The sequence below is a fragment of the Schistocerca gregaria genome, chromosome 2, assembly GCF_023897955.1.
Source record: "Schistocerca gregaria isolate iqSchGreg1 chromosome 2, iqSchGreg1.2, whole genome shotgun sequence".
Classification (NCBI taxonomy): Eukaryota; Metazoa; Arthropoda; class Insecta; order Orthoptera; family Acrididae; genus Schistocerca; species Schistocerca gregaria.
Genome location: NC_064921.1, coordinates 608,871,531 through 608,892,004, shown reverse-complemented (window position 1 = coordinate 608,892,004; position 20,474 = coordinate 608,871,531). Strand labels below are relative to the sequence as shown.

General features: G+C 45.0%; 1 protein-coding gene across 1 annotated transcript in view; it reads right to left on the bottom strand.

Annotated features, from left to right (window-relative positions):
• Positions 1-20,474, bottom strand: part of LOC126335894 (retinal homeobox protein Rx) — a 104,265-nt gene that overhangs the window by 23,531 nt on the left and 60,260 nt on the right. Inside the window, exons 5-6 of the mRNA XM_049999365.1 lie at positions 17,839-18,038; positions 11,282-11,619 (exon numbers count right to left, since the gene is read on the bottom strand). Coding sequence (XP_049855322.1) covers positions 11,282-11,619; positions 17,839-18,038 — 538 coding nt within the window. The remainder of the gene's footprint in view (positions 1-11,281; positions 11,620-17,838; positions 18,039-20,474) is intronic.

Genomic DNA, 20,474 nt, shown 5'->3' with positions numbered 1-20,474 from the left:
CGACTATAGTAAAAGGTCTGTATCCGCTATTGAGATACGTTGGTTTAAACTAGAGTTAAATGTGGCACGTAAAATTCGCACTTATGTAAACTGAGTGTGTAGAAATGGTTTAAAGTGAATCAAATAAATAAAACACGTGTTCTTAAGATAAAATTGAGAAGTTGATTTCAAAAATCTAGCATCAATCGGATTTTACATTTAAAAAACATGTTTTTTTTTGGTCAGTCTATTTACGGGGAGCGCTTCTGTGTTTCAGACTTGTGCGAATCGGTTCAAATATTGTGAGAAGATGCACAAATTCATGTAATTAATGGTCGTCCTGTTGTTTTGTGAAAGTTTTATCCGTTGCCACGATATAATGCAAAACAACGCATGTACGAAATCAGAATTATGTCCACCCCTGCACGAAATGATATACTGTTTGATCGAGTATTTAAAGCTTTATCGATGACCTCGCAGAAAATTAAACTAACCTGAAGTTGCCATAAAAATAATTGTCAGAATAAGATCATCTTATTTCGAACAAACGGAAAATGTTTTACTACGTCGTCTTCAAAAACTATGGTGGTGTCATGTAGAAAATTTATCTTCGGAAAAAACAAGCTTAAGTTCATCAATTTAAGTTCAGGTTTGAAAAGTAGATAGCATTTTTTTTGTGCATACATTGTTTCGCAGTTCTTCTACTTATTTCAGCCAATCATAGTTAATTCGGATTGGTTGATGAATCATTTAGCGCTAAAATTTTTCAATTACGTTTTCCTAGCCGGCGGTTACATAATTTTCAATTTTTGTTATTGCGTTTTTTAAAAATAATGACACGAATTTTAAGATAAGGGATAATAACAAGAAATCTTCAATAGTTCATTATTTGTTGCACCAATCTTTTAATAATATGATCGTATTGTAAGTTTGCCTACATAATATAAGCTTTTTACTTACTTTAATTTCATAAGCTTTGCACGACTTGTAATATTGCGTTCGGTATCGTATTTATTTTTGCTTTCATTTTGTGCACTGTTTTAAGTATTTGTGATTATTTTTCATATGTTTGCATGTATCGTCTCATACGTATATGACAAATATGAATTAAATGTCTGAAAATAGTTCGAAAAACAATACAAAATTAAACAAAATTTTAAAAATATGAAACAAAGTAATAAAAATCAGAATTAAGAAAAAATGATAAATAAAACAAAAATTCTCACACGGTCATGTTAACGTGGAGGACATAGTACGCTGTGCTATACAGCTTCTGCCATATCAGTCAAGTAACTGTAGTGGACCCAGACTGACGACACTCAACTCATGAAAAATGGTTCGAAACAGAATAAAAAAACCCGTGCCGGATCAGTTGTCGCCCGAGTCAACAATCGGTTGCCAAGTTATCGCGGTTCAATATAAGCGCGTATGTAAGTTATGATAGAGTAATAAAAGTTGGGAACCAGAACGAAAAATGTTCCTATCATGTCAAATAAGGCCAATACGTCCTAGGGATCTAAAAGAAGGAAACTAGCTTTTCGACTTATCTGGCAGCTTCAAAGACATTTGAATCTAGACATGTGGACACATTCGCCCTTTTTTTACAAGTTAACCCTACTTCCCCAGCATAGTTAACTCTCTTAGCCACAAGGTGCATCTTGCAATTTATAAGCTAGTCCCTGATCGTGTGCCCAAAATCCAGAAGATTCGCCAGCCATAGTAAACAATAAACACTGATCAGCCAAATTACTATGACCACTGCCCACGGCGGCGTTGGGTGCAGCCCGGTGGCGTTGCGGGCTCGTGACGCGGTAACAAAAGTGTGTAGGCGGAGCAGACACGGACGCGGGATCACCCTAGCGAAGACAAGGCCTGAAAATGGAGAAATCCATTGAGATAAGCAACTCTGACGAAGGGTACGCACAGCCAGTGTACCTGGAAAACGGCGAAGCCAGTCGAATGTTCACGTGTTCCTGCCGTCAGCATCTACGGAAAGAGGCAGAAGGACAGTGAAACTACGAGGCTCACTCCAAAAGAAATGCTCACTATTTTTGTAAAAATACAGTTTTCTTTTTGCACATGTGATAGTTTCACAGTGTGTAGATACATCCTTCCCGCTTGTTTTCAAACTTAGTTCAACCTGTTCCCGTGAGTGGCGCCGCCACAGCATGTCTTCAAGGTGGCTGCTACACTTGACGTTCGTCAGAAGCAACGTGCTGTCACAGAATTCCTGTGCTGTGAAAACGAGACAGTGGGAAACATCCACAAGAGGTTGAAAAAGGTGTATGGAGATGCTGCTGTCGATCGCAGTACAGTTAGTCGGTGGCAAGCAGGTGCCGTGAAGAAAGTGGGCACGGCAATATTGAGGATTGTCCTCACAACGCAGGCCTCGTACTACACACACTCCAGACAATGTGCAGAGAGTTAACGAATTGGTGACTGCTGACAGACGCATCACACTGAACGAATTGTCTCGCTACGTTGCGATAGGGGGAGGAAGTGTTTGCATACTACTGAAAGTGTTGGCGTTAAAAATGGTTTGTGCCAGATGAGTTCCCAGGAGTTGACAGTGGCTCACAAAAAAAAAGGTATGCAAAGAACTTTTGGAACAGTACGTGAATGGTGGAGATGAATGTCTTGGAAGAATTGTGACAGGTGATGAAACATGGCTCCATCATTTTTCACCAGAGACGAAGACGCAATCAATGGAATGGCATCATGCAAATTCACCCAAGGAAAAAAATTCAAAACCACTCCTTCTGCTGAAAACGTTATGGCTACGGTGTTTTTCGATTCTGAAAGGACTCTTGCTTATGTACATCATGCCAAGTGGAACCACCATAAATTCTGATGCATATGTGACGACACTGAAGAAACTTCAAGCTCGACTGAGCCGTGTTCGACCACATCGGCAAAAGCAGGTTGTTTTGCTGTTGCACGACAATGCACGGCCACATGTCAGTGAAAAAAACATGGAAGCGATCACAAAACTCGGATGGACAACACTGGAACACCCTCGTTACAGTCCTGACCTGGCTGCATGTGACTATCGTTCGTTTGGGAAACTGAAAGACTCTCTTCGTGGAACAAGGTTTGAAGATGGTGACTCCCTTGTGCACGCTGCCAAACAGTGGCTCCAACAGGTTGGTCCAGAATTTTACCGTGCGGGTATACAGGCGCTGGTTCCAAGATGGCGTAAGGCAGATGAGAGGGATGGAAATTATGTGGATAAATGAAAATATTGTTCCTGAAGGGTGTACCTACACACTGTAAAACTTTCAAACATGTAGAATAAAAGATGGATTTTTAAATAAATAGTGTGCATTTATTTTGGAGTGACCCTCGTACAACTAGACGCTAATTATTGGACGTTCACGACTCTTTTCAGAACGTGGGGTTCGGAGGCTTGTCTACTCTGTAATGTAGGATCGATGGGGATCTGTGGCATCTGTGCCGAAAGAGCACAACGCTGGTGTTCACACAAGTGTTTCAGAGCACACCGTTCATCGTAGATTGTTGAACATGGAGCTCAGCAGCAGACCACCCCTACGTATTCACATGTTGACCCAACGACATCGTCAATTACGATATCAGTGGGTACCGGAACATCGGAATTCGACTGTTGATCAAAGAAAATGTGTCGGCTATTGGGGTGAATCACATTTTTGCTACTCTAGATCGATGGTCGGCTCCAGAAACAGCGTCATCGAGGTGAACGGCGGCTCGAAACGTGCCGCACGCCACGGACATAAGCTGGAGGGTATTATGCTATGGGAAACATTCTCGTGCGCTTGCATGGGACCTGTGGTAGTATTAGAAGATACGCTGACAGCTGTAAACCACCTGCATGCCTTCACGCTTGATGTCTTCCACAAAAGCGATGTCATTTCTCAGCAGTATAATTGTCCGTGTCTCGGAGCCACAACCGCGCTAAAATGGTTGATGTCTCGGCGACCAAATTCGCTTGTTGTAAATCCTATGGAGCCCATCACTGCGTACGCAAACCAGCGGCTCGTTATTTACGCAAATTACATGAACTGTGCGCAGACATTTACTGCTACATACCTAGAAACCTATCAACAAACTGTCGGTTCCTTGATACGGAGAATCGGTGATGTATTTTGTTCCAAAGACGGACAAATAAGCTATTACGCAGTTGGTCATAATGTTTTGGATCATCAATGTATAATATAATATGGCTGATGAATAGATAAAAATGTTTTTCTGGGGGGTTAAAATTTCTGTTGGTGGATTTGCCCCGGAGGGACGCTAAAACAATTTATTAATTTCTGGGTGGAGAGGAGGATATAATTCCCGCCCAAAACCCACTCCCTGTTACAAGTATAGCGAGGATTGTAAGAAAAGATAGACACAAACTTATGTGTTTCTGCAGAGTGGATTGCATCTACAATAGGAAGTATCCGAGAGTGGGGGTGCGTCTGTAATAGATAGTACCCCTGAGTGGGGATGCATGCATCCTAAATTTTAATGACATGTTATGTCATACTGCGTAACACAACAACTGCTACGTTGGGCGACATGATGGCATGTGTCATTTTATACGACATGACATCATGTATCATGTTGCTTTATTTTATACGATGCATTATATTACATGACATGGGTACTAATACTAACAAGTAAAACAGAGCGAATATGTCAAAATGTTTTGATTTAAATGTGTTTGAAGCTGCCACGTAAGTCGAAAAGCTAGTTGCCTTCTTTTACATCTGTAGCCCCGCCCAGGACGTATTTGTCTTTTTAGTGCTATTGTATGACTATTTTTCATTCTGGTTCAAATGATGCACGTCGTCGAATGCACTGAAGGCCAATTGCAGCATTTCATCCAGAGTGTGTGCAAGAAGGTCCAAGCCGGGCGTGGGTCTGTCATGGTTTTTGCTAACACGAAGCACTATGTTTATTTAAACATTCTGAATGGTCGGGTGTTGCCTTTCAATCAACAATGCGCGAGTATGCTTTGATACCACTATTTTCCAAGAAGACAACAGCAAAGTTCATCGGCTGGAAGAAGACGTGACTGGTTTTCTGAACACTTACCCACCCTATTACATCTCTATTAGCCTGCAAAATCACCTGACTTGAATCCCCCAGGAAATCTGTTGGACATGTTGGAATGGCGGGTAAAATTGCGAAATCAACATCGCCGGAATTTGGTGAAATTGCGCAATCAAATCTTTAGCGAGTGGCTTAACTTGGTTGCGAAGTACCTCCGCAATCTTGCGGACTCACTTCTTAATTGAATCCAGGTGTTTGTCAAATACAGGGGCCGGATTATACGGTATTAAATGATGCAGTGATGATTTCTGTAGGGAGTGATTAATTTTTTTGTAGTGAACTTAAACTATGTATTGCACGTCACAACATCCCACACCCAGCTCCATTCTGATCTCACAGATTTATAGCACTTCGTTAATGTTCGATTGTTTTAGCTCTTTTCGTTCGTATTATGTTACACCTTTTCATGAGCAACAGAAAATTGGTTCTTTTCCTTGGGGACAATCTGCTATTGTCATTGCAGCTATTCAGCTTGCTTCTAGAGTGCAGTGTGACACACATGAGACGTAACTACTACTATGAGACTGTTTCACGTAAGTGTTACCTGATGAATACGTACCGCTTCAGTGCTCAATCTGCTTGCAATTCATTTCTGTACTGGCAACCCGTAGTCTCTAACCAGTTTCCCAGATCCGTCCCAACTTTCCATTACATGCGAGTTTAACATAGTAGATTGATTCATTCAAATTTCTGCAATGAGCACGATTACAATACACATGTGTGCAGTAAGCAACAGTACATATTCGTTGATGTGTCATGACTGACTATTAAGAAAAACTCAGTATCGAGACTGAAAAGTCCAACAGCAAACACCTTTTGTGAAAATAAAATGATTCAACTGCATTGCGTAGGTGGCGATCAAGTTTTCCTTTTGTAACGATACTCCAAATGACATGGTGTCTTTATGTGCGCTAATTTATCTATCATTGTTTGTCTACTAAACTGAGCCTCATCAATAAGATCAATTACATTTTAATCTCAGCATATTTCTAGATTTTAACCCCTGCCGCTTCATTCGTTCCCAGTATTAGCATATCTGCTTTACTTGGCATATGTCCCCACCTTTGCTTCAACTTCTACGTAACAGTACGTAAAGGATAAAAAATAATGGGATGAAGACGAACCGTCGTATGTATATCGTCAAGCACACGAGAAAGATAAATGATGATTTAGCAAATTCCTCTGCTATGCGAAATAATATGCCTAGTGATTTTGAAAGTAGCAACCGTCCGATTGGTGTCATTTTCCATAACCCTATATCAATCCGCAGGCAATCTGTGGCACGAAGCATTTGCATGAGTGTACTTCGTTCTTCTCTTGACATGCCTCTCTTCAGTTCGGCTTATTTGTGTGCGCTTCTCGTGATCCCACCAACGGAAATCATAGGTGCCGAGGTCGGGTAATTAAGATGGCTAACCAACTAGCAATTAGATCGTCACCAAACGTGGTACGGAGAAGAGATCTACATTTGAATCGAACGTTGCATGAAACCTGTTGCGTTGAACAAATCTCCCTCCCTCTCTCTCTCTCTCTCTCTGTCTCTGTCTCTCTCTCTCTCTCTCTCTCTCTCTCTCTCTCTCTTTCTCTCTCTCTCTGTCTGGTTGGACAGAGAGCAAATATTAACAAAGAAGCTGCAATAAGGTCATAATCTCATGTTAGTCATATTTGGAGCTTGAGAACCAATCTGTAATAGAAATATAGACGAATACTGAAACTAGAGAAGAGGCTACACAACACAATGAACGGCCACTAAACAGGAAAATTTAACGCACGTTGGTTACAGACGAAGATTCCCAAATCAATAGTTCTTTGTTTTCAGCGCATTCATGAAAGATAATTTTCTGCTTTGTATTGTGTGAACTACTTTCTGGCGTGAATTTAGCTTAAGTACTATTTCAAAACATTCTAAAGTATCTACCAAACAGGGGATCAAGAATTGTTCAGTTGCAGGGAAGCATTTCGCGCACTGATTAACAGTTGGTAAGTGGAGAGCGTTGTCCATTCATCAATAGGAGCTTCGTTTTCCACATATGGCGTAATCGGTTGCCAGGCTCTCCGTGAGGCTGAAACCAGCACAATAGAAGTCGTGGAGAGATGATATATTCACAATCCTTTCATCTGCCGCAGTATTGCCGTTATCGTGATGGGACTGCTTCACAAATAACGTCAAGATTTTCTTGTTCAGTCCGATGTTGAATTTCCTTGCGCTGCTCTATTACTGATCTGTAAGTGTATCTATACTTGTGTGCAATAACAATCCCAGGTGATCTGTTGAGAAAAACCATAAAAATCTTGTGTCGCATAAGATGGATCTTTTTCGTACCACGTTTGATACCCATGCTGTAATTAACTCCCCGTCTACGTCAGATGAAATAAGGGAAAATTTAGTGTTTTCTCGTTGTGACGAGAATCGTGTTGATTACAGCTTGTTAGGGCATCTTTTTACCGAAATCGCTTACAGACTCAAAGCTAGATCCTTATTAATGAAGTTTTAGGTGGAATTAGATGGCGAGTTTCTTCTACTTTGGTTTTCAAACAAGACCAATTGGAACTTCTTTGCATCTGATACCAGTGTGGTCGAACTGCTCTCCATTCGTAGGTATGATGGACGATCTCCTGCACGCTGTTCAAATTTTAGTATAGCGTCTCAAGTGTGTCATGAACGCGCATGTAGAATTTATTTGTAGGTGGTGAATCCTTAGGTGAGAAAACAGGAATACTCCGTAGTACTGCACTGCTCCATAGTCACAAGGGAAGAATAAAGTTGTAAATTGTTACCTGTGCTGTATCAGCGCATCTCTACGAAATTATTGGTGGATGTCAGCGACAAGCGGACTCTCTGCGCAGTACGCGACTTGACGCTGTCGCAGTTCACGTAGCAGATAACATATTTTCCATTCTGTGTGTAAGTTACATCCTAGGGTTACCGTCGAAGGAAGAATCAATTGGGTGCAACCTATGTTTACGCCTACTACGAAGTTAAATTTTTCTGTGGTCCAGTGGTCCGTGCTAATAGCGTCTGTCCAAAAAATGTGTGTGAAATCTTATGGGACTTAACTGCTAAGGTCATCAGTCCCTAAGCTTACACACTACTTAAGCAAAATTATCCTAAGGACAAACACACACACCCATGCCCGAGGGAGGACTCGAACCTCCGCCGGGACAAGCCGCACAGTCCGTGACTGCAGCGCCCAAGACCGCTCGGCTAATCTCGCGCGGCGTCTGTCCATACGGATAGGTCCTGTGGTAACTGGGATACTGACTAGTGAACACATGGAGCGAATGGAGTTGCATGTATACCATCTACCAGAAGCATCCGGACACTATTAACGGACATTAATATGGGATGTGTCCACCCTTCGCCATTATGACGGCTTGAAACTCTGCTGGTAACATCTTGAGTGAGGTGTCTGAATGTCTTTGGAGGATTGGTAGCCCACTCTTCCTCAGGATCCGAAACAACAGAAGGCATTGATGTTGAACGCTGGGGTGTGGAGCGAAGCAGACGTTGTAACTCATCCAAGAGGCGTTCAGTTAGGTTGAGATCAAGACTCTGGGGTGGCCAGTCCATTTCAGGAATGTTACTGTCCACAAACCTCTGCCTCATAGATGAATCCACGTCTCAGAATTGTTTATCTACTGTACACAGTATAAAGTGCTGCATGATGTGCTCATATCCTTTCGCATTTAGAATTTACACAAGCGTAACGAGGGTACCACACCATAACTACGAAAAACACCCCCATACCATAACACCACTTCCTTCGTATTTCACTGTTGTCACTACATGTCATTCAGGTAACGTTCGCCTGGCAGTTACCAAATCCAAACCCTTTTGTCGGATCGCCGCATGGTACAGCGTGATTTGTCATCAGAAATCGCTCTTTACCAGAAATCCACCGCCCTGCGCCGAGCGGTCTAGGCGCTGCAGCCATGGACTGTGCGGCTGGTCCCGGCGGAGGTTCGAGTCCTCCCTCGGGCATGGGCGTGTGCGTTTGTCCTTAGGATAGTTTAGGTTAAGTAGTGTGTAAGCTTAGGGACTGATGTCATTAGCAGTTAAGTCCCATAAGATTTGACACACATTTGAACATTTGACCACTGCCCTGCCGCGACGCTCTTTACACCATCTCAAGTGTCACTGACCAATGACTACAGAAATGTGTGGATTATGAGGAGCTGGTCGACCACTGTATGTACCCCATTCTTTTTAACTCCGTAGGAAGACTCATTGTGCTAGCTGCACTGCTGGAAGCACTTTGGTAACTGACGAGTGATTCCTTGCGATTTTTTACAGCCATCAGCCCTAATACTCGAAGATTCCTGTCTGTCAGTACGTGCGGTCTACCTGGTTTCGGTTTAGCTGCGGTCGTTCGTTCACCTTTCCACTTCACAGTCATATCACCAGTAGTTGATTTGAGCAACTGTAGAAGGGCTGAAATGTGCTTGATGGCTTTGTTGGTCAAGTGGCATCGAATGATTGGCCCACATCCGAAGACAGTGAGCTGCTCTGACCGATCAATTTCGTTGTCACTACCGACAATAGAGTATTCCCCGCTTCCAGTTATACTTTAAGTTCAATTCTTTTATCTTTTCGCGCATGCCTGCCCAGACACGGGAGAGTGCTTCGTTGCCAGCTGTACGCGCGAAGAGAAGCAGTGCCATAGTATAGTACAGTTCGCACACTTACGTTTAGAGGGAAGCGCGCAGTTTATGAAGTAAAGCCACCACGGCCGCATTAACCCTTTCGCTGCTTCAGAGACGTGCTCACCGCATTCCGCGCTGTGCACGATTTTGTCGCCAATGCATTGCTCGCCTGTCCAGACACATGGTGTTCCGACTGCTTTGACACACTTATCATTGGACTTCACAAAAACTATTTGGCCCAAAAATTTGATTTTTACACATCTTCTTGAGTGATACCTTCCCCCCATAAATGACCTAATTTTGTTTCGATGTTCAACGCAGTTATTGTGCAGCATTAAATGTAGTAAACCATTGCACGAAATATTGAAGAGTTTGCAGTCCACTGCGTATACTTTCCGTACAGTCGATTTTAGTTGCCACTAGAAATTTCAAAAAATTACATTCAAACGAATAAAATTCATGAAGTAAGACACTTCGAAATTGATTTTAAACAAAGGAAATAATATGCACCGAACAAGATTTTAACTCAGAACCTCTTGAGTAGCAGCCAAACACCTTAACCATTACACTTTTTTGTTTTTTGTTTTTAATCTCATTTTGTTCGCTTTCGTTCGTTGTACCTGCTCGGGGCGGACGTCGAAAGGCATCCATTTAAGTTCGTTGTTGATCGATTAACTCAGTTTTTTTATTACAGAGGGCAGCTAACCCTCTGACTGAACTCGCTGAGCTACCGTGCCGGCTCACTAAAGTAGTGCATCGTTCAAAGTATTTCCCAGAGTACTTTAAAAAGTGACGCAAAATACCTTCAAATCAAATGGTTCAAATGGCTCTGAGCACTATGGGACTTAACATCTTAGGTCATCAGTCCCCTAGAACTTAGAACTACTTAAACCTAACTAACCTAAGGACATCACATACATCCATGCCCGAGGCAGGATTCGAACCTGCGACCGTAGCGGTCGCGCGGTTCCAGACTGAAGCGACTAGAACCGCTCGGCCACCAGAGGCCGGCAAAATACCTTCAAACACTGTTGGTATGACCATGAATTACTCACATTTCGTTGAAGTACAATAGGAGATAAACAACTACCGCTGTTCTTTATTGCGAAAAAGCGGTTAGTGAGAATGAATTTCCTTTCTATCGTCTGAATTAGGAGGCTTATTGCTTGTTTGGTTTAATTAATTAATAAACTATTAAGCAGTTGATATAAAGAATGCTTTTTCCAAACTTTCTTTTATAGAAAATCTGCTATCAAGACATTGCTTTTGTTCAATTACTTTATTTGTGACTGAACGTTTCTAAAACTGAAGAAACTCGTCCGTGCTCTGCATTGGCTGACTGTGTTTTGTGACGTCAGATGCGCAGAACGAACCTAAACTCGGCCGTCGTCGTAAATGACGCGCACTTTAGCAGGTTCGTTGCTCGGGGCACCAAGTGCTCCATACCGTATTCCACAGAGGCGTTCGGATACCTTTGATAAGATAGTGTACGTCTGAAACAACTGAATTCTGTAGTGCAAGCACGGGATGCTGTCGGAATCATGTGGTGCGGAGAGTATCAACATTGCAGACTTGTACCCACCTGGTGCTGCGACCGGAAGAGCGAGGCGTCGTGCTGCGGCTGCAGCATGGAGGCGTACGAGTAGGGCCCTGCGGAGGGCGCGCCGAAGGGCGAGCTGGAGTAGGGCGCGTTGAGCAGGTTGAGGTGCGGCGACAGCTCGTACGCCGCCGGCGAGTAGGCGGCCCACGAGTCGCCCGGCGCCGACACGCCCACGCCGACGCCCACGCCGCCTCCGCCCACCGGCACGCCGCCCCCGCCCACTGACACGCCGCCCCCGCCGCCTCCGGCGCCGCCCCCGGAGAACGGGCCAAGCGAGCTGTTCAGCGAGCCGAACGACGACAGAGACGCGGTCGCCGAGCCTACGGACAGTCGGCGGCGTCTCAACAGTGTTCCCTGCACGGCTGTAATAATAACAAACTGCGAGTAATACCGCACGAGGCAACTGACGATCCACGTTAATGTGCAAGAAAGCAGAATGGCCACAGAAACGACTGAGTGTGTTCGACGCTCACTCTGGTAATCCGAAAAGGAGCACTAACGAGTAAGCCTGCCAGCGATAGTGAGTCGTCAGTCTGTCCCTCTCCTCAACCTATGAGCACCGGACAAGTGAACAAGCTAGTTGTGATGGATTGCTTGTTTCAGATAGCCGTCACTGGCCGTTTGTCATGTGACCCAGATTAAACAGTGACAGGCCGGCGTTTGAGAAGTGCCCGAGTGAAGTGCGGCAGAACAGCTCTTATCCTTTATATACATAAATGATCTGATGGACAGAGTGAGCAGGAGTTTACGCCTGTTTCCTGATGACGCTCCGGCTCACAGGAAGGTGTCGTCTTTTAATGATTGCAGGAGTTCATACGATGGTTCAAAATGGTTCAAAAGGCTCTCATCACTATGGGACTTAACATCTGCGGTCATCAGTCCCCTAGAACTTAGAACAACTTAAACCTAATTAACCTAAGGACATCACACACATCCATGCCCGAGGCAGGATTCGAACTTGCGACCGTAGCGGTGACGCGGTTCCAGATTGAAGCGCCTAGAACCGCACGGCCACACTGGCCGGCTCATACGATGGCTTAGACAGAATTTCTAGTTGGTGTCATGAATGATAGCTTCCTCTAAACGTAGGAAAAATGTAAGTTAATGCGGATGAGTATGAATAACAATCCTATAACGTTTGAATATAGCACTAGTAGGGTGCTGCTTGAGACAATCACATCGCTTAAATACACTCCTGGAAATTGAAATAAGAACACCGTGAATTCATTGTCCCAGGAAGGGGAAACTTTATTGACACATTCCTGGGGTCAGATACATCACATGATCACACTGACAGAACCACAGGCACATAGACACAGGCAACAGAGCATGCACAATGTCGGCACTAGTACAGTGTATATCCACCTTTCGCAGCAATGCAGGCTGCTATTCTCCCATGGAGACGATCGTAGAGATGCTGGATGTAGTCCTGTGGAACGGCTTGCCATGCCATTTCCACCTGGCGCCTCCGTTGGACCAGCGTTCGTGCTGTAAGTGCAGACCGCGTGAGACGACGCTTCATCCAGTCCCAAACATGCTCAATGGGGGACAGATCCGGAGATCTTGCTGGCCAGGGTAGTTGACTTACACCTTCTAGAGCACGTTGGGTGGCACGGGATACATGCGGACGTGCATTGTCCTGTTGGAACAGCAAGTTCCCTTGCCGGTCTAGGAATGGTAGAACGATGGGTTCGATGACGGTTTGGATGTACCGTGCACTATTCAGTGTCCCCTCGACGATCACCAGAGGTGTACGGCCAGCGTAGGAGATCGCTCCCCACACTATCATGCCGGGTGTTGGCCCTGTGTGCCTCGGTCGTATGCAGTCCTGATTGTGGCGCTCACGTGCACGGCGCCAAACACGCATAGGACCATCATTGGCACCAAGGCAGAAGCGACTCTCATCGCTGAAGACGACACGTCTCCATTCGTCCCTCCATTCACGCCTGTCACGACACCACTGGAGGCGGGCTGCACGATGTTGGGGCGTGAGCGGAAGACGGCCTAACGGTGTGCCGGACCGTAGCCCAGCTTCATGGAGACGGTTGCGAATGGTCCTCGCCGATACCCCAGGAGCAACAGTGTCCCTAATTTGCTGGGAAGTGGCGGTGCGGTCCCCTACGGCACTGCGTAGGATCCTACGGTCTTGGCGTGCATCCGTGCGTCGCTGCGGTCCGGTCCCAGGTCGACGGGCACGTGCACCTTCCGCCGACCACTGGCGACAACATCGATGTACTGTGGAGACCTCACGCCCCACGTGTTGAGCAATTCGGCGGTACGTCCACCCGGCCTCCCGCATGCCCACTATACGCCCTCGCTCAAAGTCCGTCAACTGCACATACGGTTCACTTCCACGCTGTCGCGGCATGCTACCAGTGTTAAAGACTGCGATGGAGCTCCGTATGCCACGGCAAACTGGCTGACACTGACGGCGGCGGTGCACAAATGCTGCGCAGCTAGCGCCATTCGACGGCCAACACCGCGGTTCCTGGTGTGTCCGCTGTGCCGTGCGTGTGATCATTGCTTGTACAGCCCCTCGCAGTGTCCGGAGCAAGTATGGTGGGTCTGACACACCGGTGTCAATGTGTTCTTTTTTCCATTTCCAGGAGTGTATATTGGATATGTTGCGAAGATATATGAAATGGAATGAGCACGTCTGGTTGGTAGTAGGGAAGGCGAATGATCGACTTCGTTTCATTGGAAGAATTTTGCGAAAATATAGTTCATCTATAAAGCAGACGGCGTATAGAACGTTAGTGCGCCTCATTCTTCACTACGGCAAGTGTTTGGGATCCCCACCAGGTCGGGTTGATGCAAAATGTCGAACCAATTCAGAGGCGTGCTGCTGCATGTGTTACTGGTAATTTCGATCATCATGAAACTATAACGGAGATGCTTCGCGAACCTAAATGGGAATCGCTGGAGGAAAGACGACGCTCTTTCCGCGAGAATTTAGAGATCTGGGATTTGAGGACGACTGCAGAACGATTCTACTGCCGCCAACGTACATTTCGCGTAAGGGCCACGAAGATAAGATGCGAGAAATTGGAGCTCGATCGGAGGGTTTAGACAGTCTTTTTTCCTGGATCAGTTTGCGAGTGGGACAGTAAAGAACTAGTAGTGATACAAGAAGCTCTCTGCTTGCGGAGTATGTATGTACATGCAGATGGAGTCTTCTGCGAGGCCACAGAATTGAAAAGTTTTTGGTGGTACTGCTGATGACAAACTGTCTGTCATCCGTAGTGACGCAGACGTTGACTCTTTGTTATTCGTAGGCCTGCGCGCCACGAGCAAGAGAAGCTGTCTTGGGACTGAGGTGCGTTTCGTATCAAACCGTACAACAAATTCCAACTGTAATAAAATAGGTAACTAAAAGCAACATTTTTTGGAAATCAATTAAAGCATACCTTTTGAATAGTACATCATGCGCAATGGAACATTATTTAACATAAATAAGGGCTAGCAGAAAATATTAAGGTTTGTAAAAAATAAAAATCTGAAACTTTCAAAGAGTAATGCATGTTACCTGCAAAATTAGACACCCAAGATGTGCGCTGGAAAATTTTAGCCTCGTTACATCTTCCTAAGCTTAACGACTTCTTCTTTATGGAACGATGCTGGCTCAGTTTTTCAGACTGATGCATGGCAATGCACAATAAACGTAAGGAAATGCAGCGGTGTTATCATAGTTCTGATCTCAGTCGACAGGATGTGTTTGTAGTGAGCGTAGCGAGTGAATGTATGCACTGATATGATGAGATCTGAATGAGTAGTGAAACATTACGATAGGAATTAATGAGACATTAATTAATTAATTATTCACTTGCATGTTTGTCAGTTTTTAATTGTTTTTTGTTGTTGTAATAAGCTGATAAGTTATGATAATAATAATATCGTGTGACTAGAGCCTCCCGTCGGGCAGACCGTTCGCCGGGTGCAAGTCTTTCAATTTGACGCCACAATGGGGATGAAACGATGATGAATACGACATCACAACACCCAGTTCCTGAGCGGAGAAAATCTTCGAGATAGCCGGGAATCGAACCCGGGCCCTTTGGACTGACATTCTGTCCCGCTCACCACTCAGCTACCGGAGGGCGCACAGCTGATAAGTTGAATATTATTTTAAAGTCATCTGTGAATGCATAACTAATAACTAACTTATTTCTTATGTCTAAATCGCAAACTTTTAGATCTATGATCAGTTTAAACGTTCAAGTCATCATCAGGTAGCCGCTCCTACCGCGGTTATTAATCAGTTTGAGAACGTCGTCTTCGCAAGTCTTCCAAAGCTGAGCTGTAGCTGCATACTCAACTGAGGACTTTATTCCCAGAATGATTAAATTAACTTAGGTAATATTAATGTTTTATTCTTATTTAATTTAGTGTACATTCGTATACAACTGTGTTTTCATCTCTGTTTTTTAGTTTTTTGTTTTATGGTTTCAGCTCTAATTATTAGTTGATGAGCGCTAGTGAACGAGCAATCGGGTCACGTAAACAATCAGAGCACACAATCGACATCCTAAGTCCCGGGCATCAACGGATCTGTAGCTTAGCGCAAGCTCTAGATCAGGTTGGAAGATGGAAGTCTGACTGGAGATAGTGAAGCCAACGAAGGTGAAAGCAAAAAACTTGGTTGTGGTGTCAGACTGATTTGTAGCTTACTCAGAATTCTAGGGTAGGTTATAAGGAGATAGTTTGATTGTGAGATGCCAAAGCCAATGAGTGTGACACACAGATCTGTAGCTTAGCCTGAGATCTACACTACTGTCCATTAAAATAGCTAAACCAACAAGAAATGCAGATGATAAACGGGTATTCATTGGACAAATATATTGTACTAGAACTGACATGTGATTACATTTTCACGCAATTTGGGTGCATGGATCCTGAGAAATCAGTACCCAGAACAACCACCTCTGGCCGTAATAACGGCCTCGATACGCCTGGGCATTGAGATGGCGTGCACAGGTACAGCTATCGATGCAGCTTCATCACGATACCACAGTTCATTAAGAGTAGTGACTGGCGTATTGTGACGTGCCACTTGCTCGGCCACCATGTTTTCAATTGGTGAGAAATCTGGAGAATGTGCTGGTCAGGGCAGCAGTCGAATATTTTATGTATCCAGAAAGGCCCGTACAGGACCTGCAACATGCGGTCGTGCATTATCCTGCTGAAATGTAGGGTTTCACAGGGATGGAATGAAAGGTAGAGCCTCGGGTCGTAACAAATCTGAAATGTAATGTCCACTGTTCAAAGTGCCGTCAATGCGAACAAGAGGTGACAGAGACGTGTAACCAATGGAACCCCATACCATCACGCCGGGTGATACGCCAGTATGGCGATGACGAATACACGCTTCCAATGTGCGTCCACCGCTATGTCGGCAAACACGGATGCGACCATCATGATGCTGTGAACGGAATCTGGATTCATCCGAAAAAATGACGTTTTGCCATTCGTGTACCCAGGTTCGTCGTTGAGTACAACATCGCAGGCGCTTCTGTCTGTGATACAGCGTCAAGGGTAACCGCAGCCATGGTCTCTGAGCTGATAGTCCATGCTGGTGCAAACGCGGTCGAACTATTCGTGCAGATGGTTGTTGTCTTGCAAACGCCCCCATCTGTTTGACTCAGGGATCGAGACGTGGCTGCACGATCCGTTACAGCCATGAGAATAAGATGCCTGTCGTCTGGACTGCTAGTGATACGAGGCCGTTGAGATCCAGCACGGCGTTCCGTATTACCCTCCTGAACCCACCGATTCCATATTCTGCTAACAGTCATTGGATCTCGACCAACGCGAGCAGCAATGTCACGATACGATAAACCGCAATCGCGATAGGCTACAATCCGACCTTTACCAAAGTCGGAAACGTGATGGTACGCAATTCTCCTCCTTACACGAGGCATCACAACAACGTTTGACCAGGCAACGCCGGTCAACTGCTGTTTGTGCATAAGAAATCGGTTGGAAAGTTTCCTGATGTCAGCACGTTGTAGGTGTCGCCAGCGGCGCCAGCCTTGTGTGAATGGTCTGGGAAGCTAATCATTTGCATATCACAGCATCTTCTTCCTGTCGGTTGAATTTCGTGTCTGTGGCACGTCATCTTAGTGGTGTAGCAATTTTAACGTCCAGTAGTGTAGGATGGTAGTTATCAGGTTGATCGTGAGATGGCTAAGGCAAAGAATAAAAGCAAAAAAGCACCTGAAATGTATGGGGCTCTGCAGAAAAATTAATATATTCTGCACTAGATGTCCTATTACGCTTTCTTGGAGTATAGCCGATATTGCTCTCTTTTCTATAGAACATTGTCTGTCAAGTACAACCTACTGGATTCCGTGAAGGAAACATTATTCGAACCAACCACTTATTCGCGAGGATATTCCATATAAAACTTACCTAGATGAGAACTGGGGTGGGACCTAAGGCCGACAAACAGTCTGAAACAGGTCACAGCAGACACTGTAACTGATGTAAGTTCACCGTACAGTGAGGAGGCAGCTACAAGTGAGAGCGTGTTGGAGACTGACCTCCGGTGGCGAGGTAGCCCGTCTTGCGCGGCGGCTCCCGCTTGCGCCACTTGGCGCGCCGGTTCTGGAACCACACCTGGACGCGCGACTCGCTGAGACTCAGCTTGAGCGCCAGCTCCTCGCGCGCGAACACGTCGGGGTACGGCGCCCGCTCGAACGCGCGCTCCAGCTCCTCCAGCTGGTACGCCGTGAACGTCGTCCTGGAAGCAGTGCGAGGCACCATCTCAGTACCGAATAACCTGCGCATACTTACCAGAGCAGTGCTCACACAGCGCGTCCACTGTTATCTATCAGTACACTTTACCAACTTCGTCTCAATCCAGATAAAACACAACTGTATGCAATTCATCTTAAGCACAATCAGGCACGTCACAAGCTTGTCATTACATGACAAGGGATAGAGACGGTAAATACGACCCATCCAAAAATATAAGGGGGTCATTATGCATCGTTTTCTGACCTACAAACTGCATTGCGAGAATAGGAGAATAAAGGTAAAAGATCAGCGGTAGCACGTGCGGCTCTCGACCGCAAACCCTGAGAACGACGGCACCTGCAACATGTTACAGTGCTACTGAGTATGCTTGCGCAATCTGGTACAAATACAAATGGTTCTAATGGCTCTGAGCACTATGGGACTTAACATCTGAGGCCATCAGTCACCTAGAACTTAAAACTACTTAAACCTAACTAACCTAAGGACATCACACACATCGATGCCCGAGGCAGGATTCGAACCTGCGACCGTAGCGGCCGCGCGATTCCAAACTGAAGCGCCTAGAACCGCACGGCCAGACAGGGCGGCTACAAATACACTCACGCAAACAGTCGACAAGGCGCTAAAAGAAAAGAGTAGGCTTATTAAAGGTTGTATTAAAGCTATGTCACTTCTAAAACTCTACCAACTCTCTGCCACAGCGCCACCAGATATTCATCGTGAAGTAGCTGCCAATGCGGAGAGAAGAAATCAGGCTCATCAGGAAAACTATTCACAACGTGGGCACATACCTGTAGCCCCAATTTTTCTCAAGACCACTTCAGTCTTGGAAACAGCAGCAGCTACAGCAAGAAAACAATTGTGGATATGTCGACTTGAGAATCACCCTGTCTGGCCCTTTACTTTGGAAACCTTACCACCGGGGCATGGACGAAAATGGACCGTGTGGAGATCACTCAGCCGGTTCGTTCTGGAGTCGGAAGATCCAGGAGTAACCTCCAGAAATGGCACTTCACTGTGAATATCACCAACTGTGATTGCAGAGAATCACGCGTCATGGATCACAGCTATGCCCTGCACCTTGCACAGAAGATGATCTTATGCTTCCGGCACCGGATGCAGTTGAAGTTGCAAGACTCTGCTCAAGAGTAATGTAGCTTTGTAATTCTATCTTTCATTTGTTTTATGGCTTGAATAGATAACAAATTGTAAAACAGTCTGAATCGTTTCACAGACGTTCTCGCGTAGACCGTTCGGCGTATCACCCAGTCACGCATATAACAATTAATATGAAATGGATTTCAACCTGATGTGGACTGGTGTACACTGAACTAACTCTCTGACAACAGGAGTAGCTAACATTGTTAAGGACAAGTCAAAAATGTCGCCTACTGGCAAGTATCGTGCCTCTGTTGTGAACTCAGAATTTTTTTTGATGTGACTCGTTGATGGTTTCCTTTCGGATGTTGAGTAGATGCTGTTCCACTTTTCTGCACGGTATTTCGACGACCGATCTAGTCATCTTCTTCAGGTGCTGCAAACTATGTTATTACGTTTTACTCGCTGCCCGGACTGTACTCATGCTATGAAGGACTGTCGGTGTCGCGTGCCTATTTATTGCTAAGCTCGAGTCCCGGCGCCTGCTGCGTCCTTTGCTGCTTAATTGTTTTTCAGAGTCCACACTGCGAAACGCACATTCTCTGAGCGTTTCGCAGCTCCGGTGGATGAAGTGACCTTCGATATCTTAACGAACTGACCACTTGACCGCAAGTATCGTTTAAATTGAAACCTCCGTTTTAGTTTGTTTCCTACTTATTTCACAAGACTCCTTAATTATTATGCTGTCTCAGAACGTTGGCGTTTGCACTAAGAATATGATCTTGTCGTATTATACTCGAGTCAGTCATTGGCAACAGCTGATTTGCTTGGCTGGTTTAGTTGGATGTGTCAACAAAAATAAAAAATAAACTTCTTTGTAGTGTTACAGGTGATCTAGCTAAACGTAAGCCGGATGTGTACCTCTTTTTATGCGTTTGTTGCGTTCCTTATGTAGGAACAGAAAAATCAAGAAAATGGGGGGGGGGGGGGGGGAGGGAGGAGGTGGCTGCATGGAATATCAGCGGCAATCCGACTAAACTAACCAAGCAAATCAGCTGGCTCCAAGCACTACCACGAATATAATCATGGAATGAAGTACGACTAGACAAGTACGGTGGTGCAAACGCAGCTTACTGGGACAGCGTAATTAAGGACAGTATGGAGGTTCGAATTTGAGCAAAACTTGTAATACGGCATTCTATTTATTACATATCGGCAGCCATGTCAGCCACCAGAGCTAGAAAATATCGAGCGAATGTACGTTTTACGAAATAACAGGATTGTTAAGGCTTTCGTGGTCACTTGTTTACAAACTGCCTAT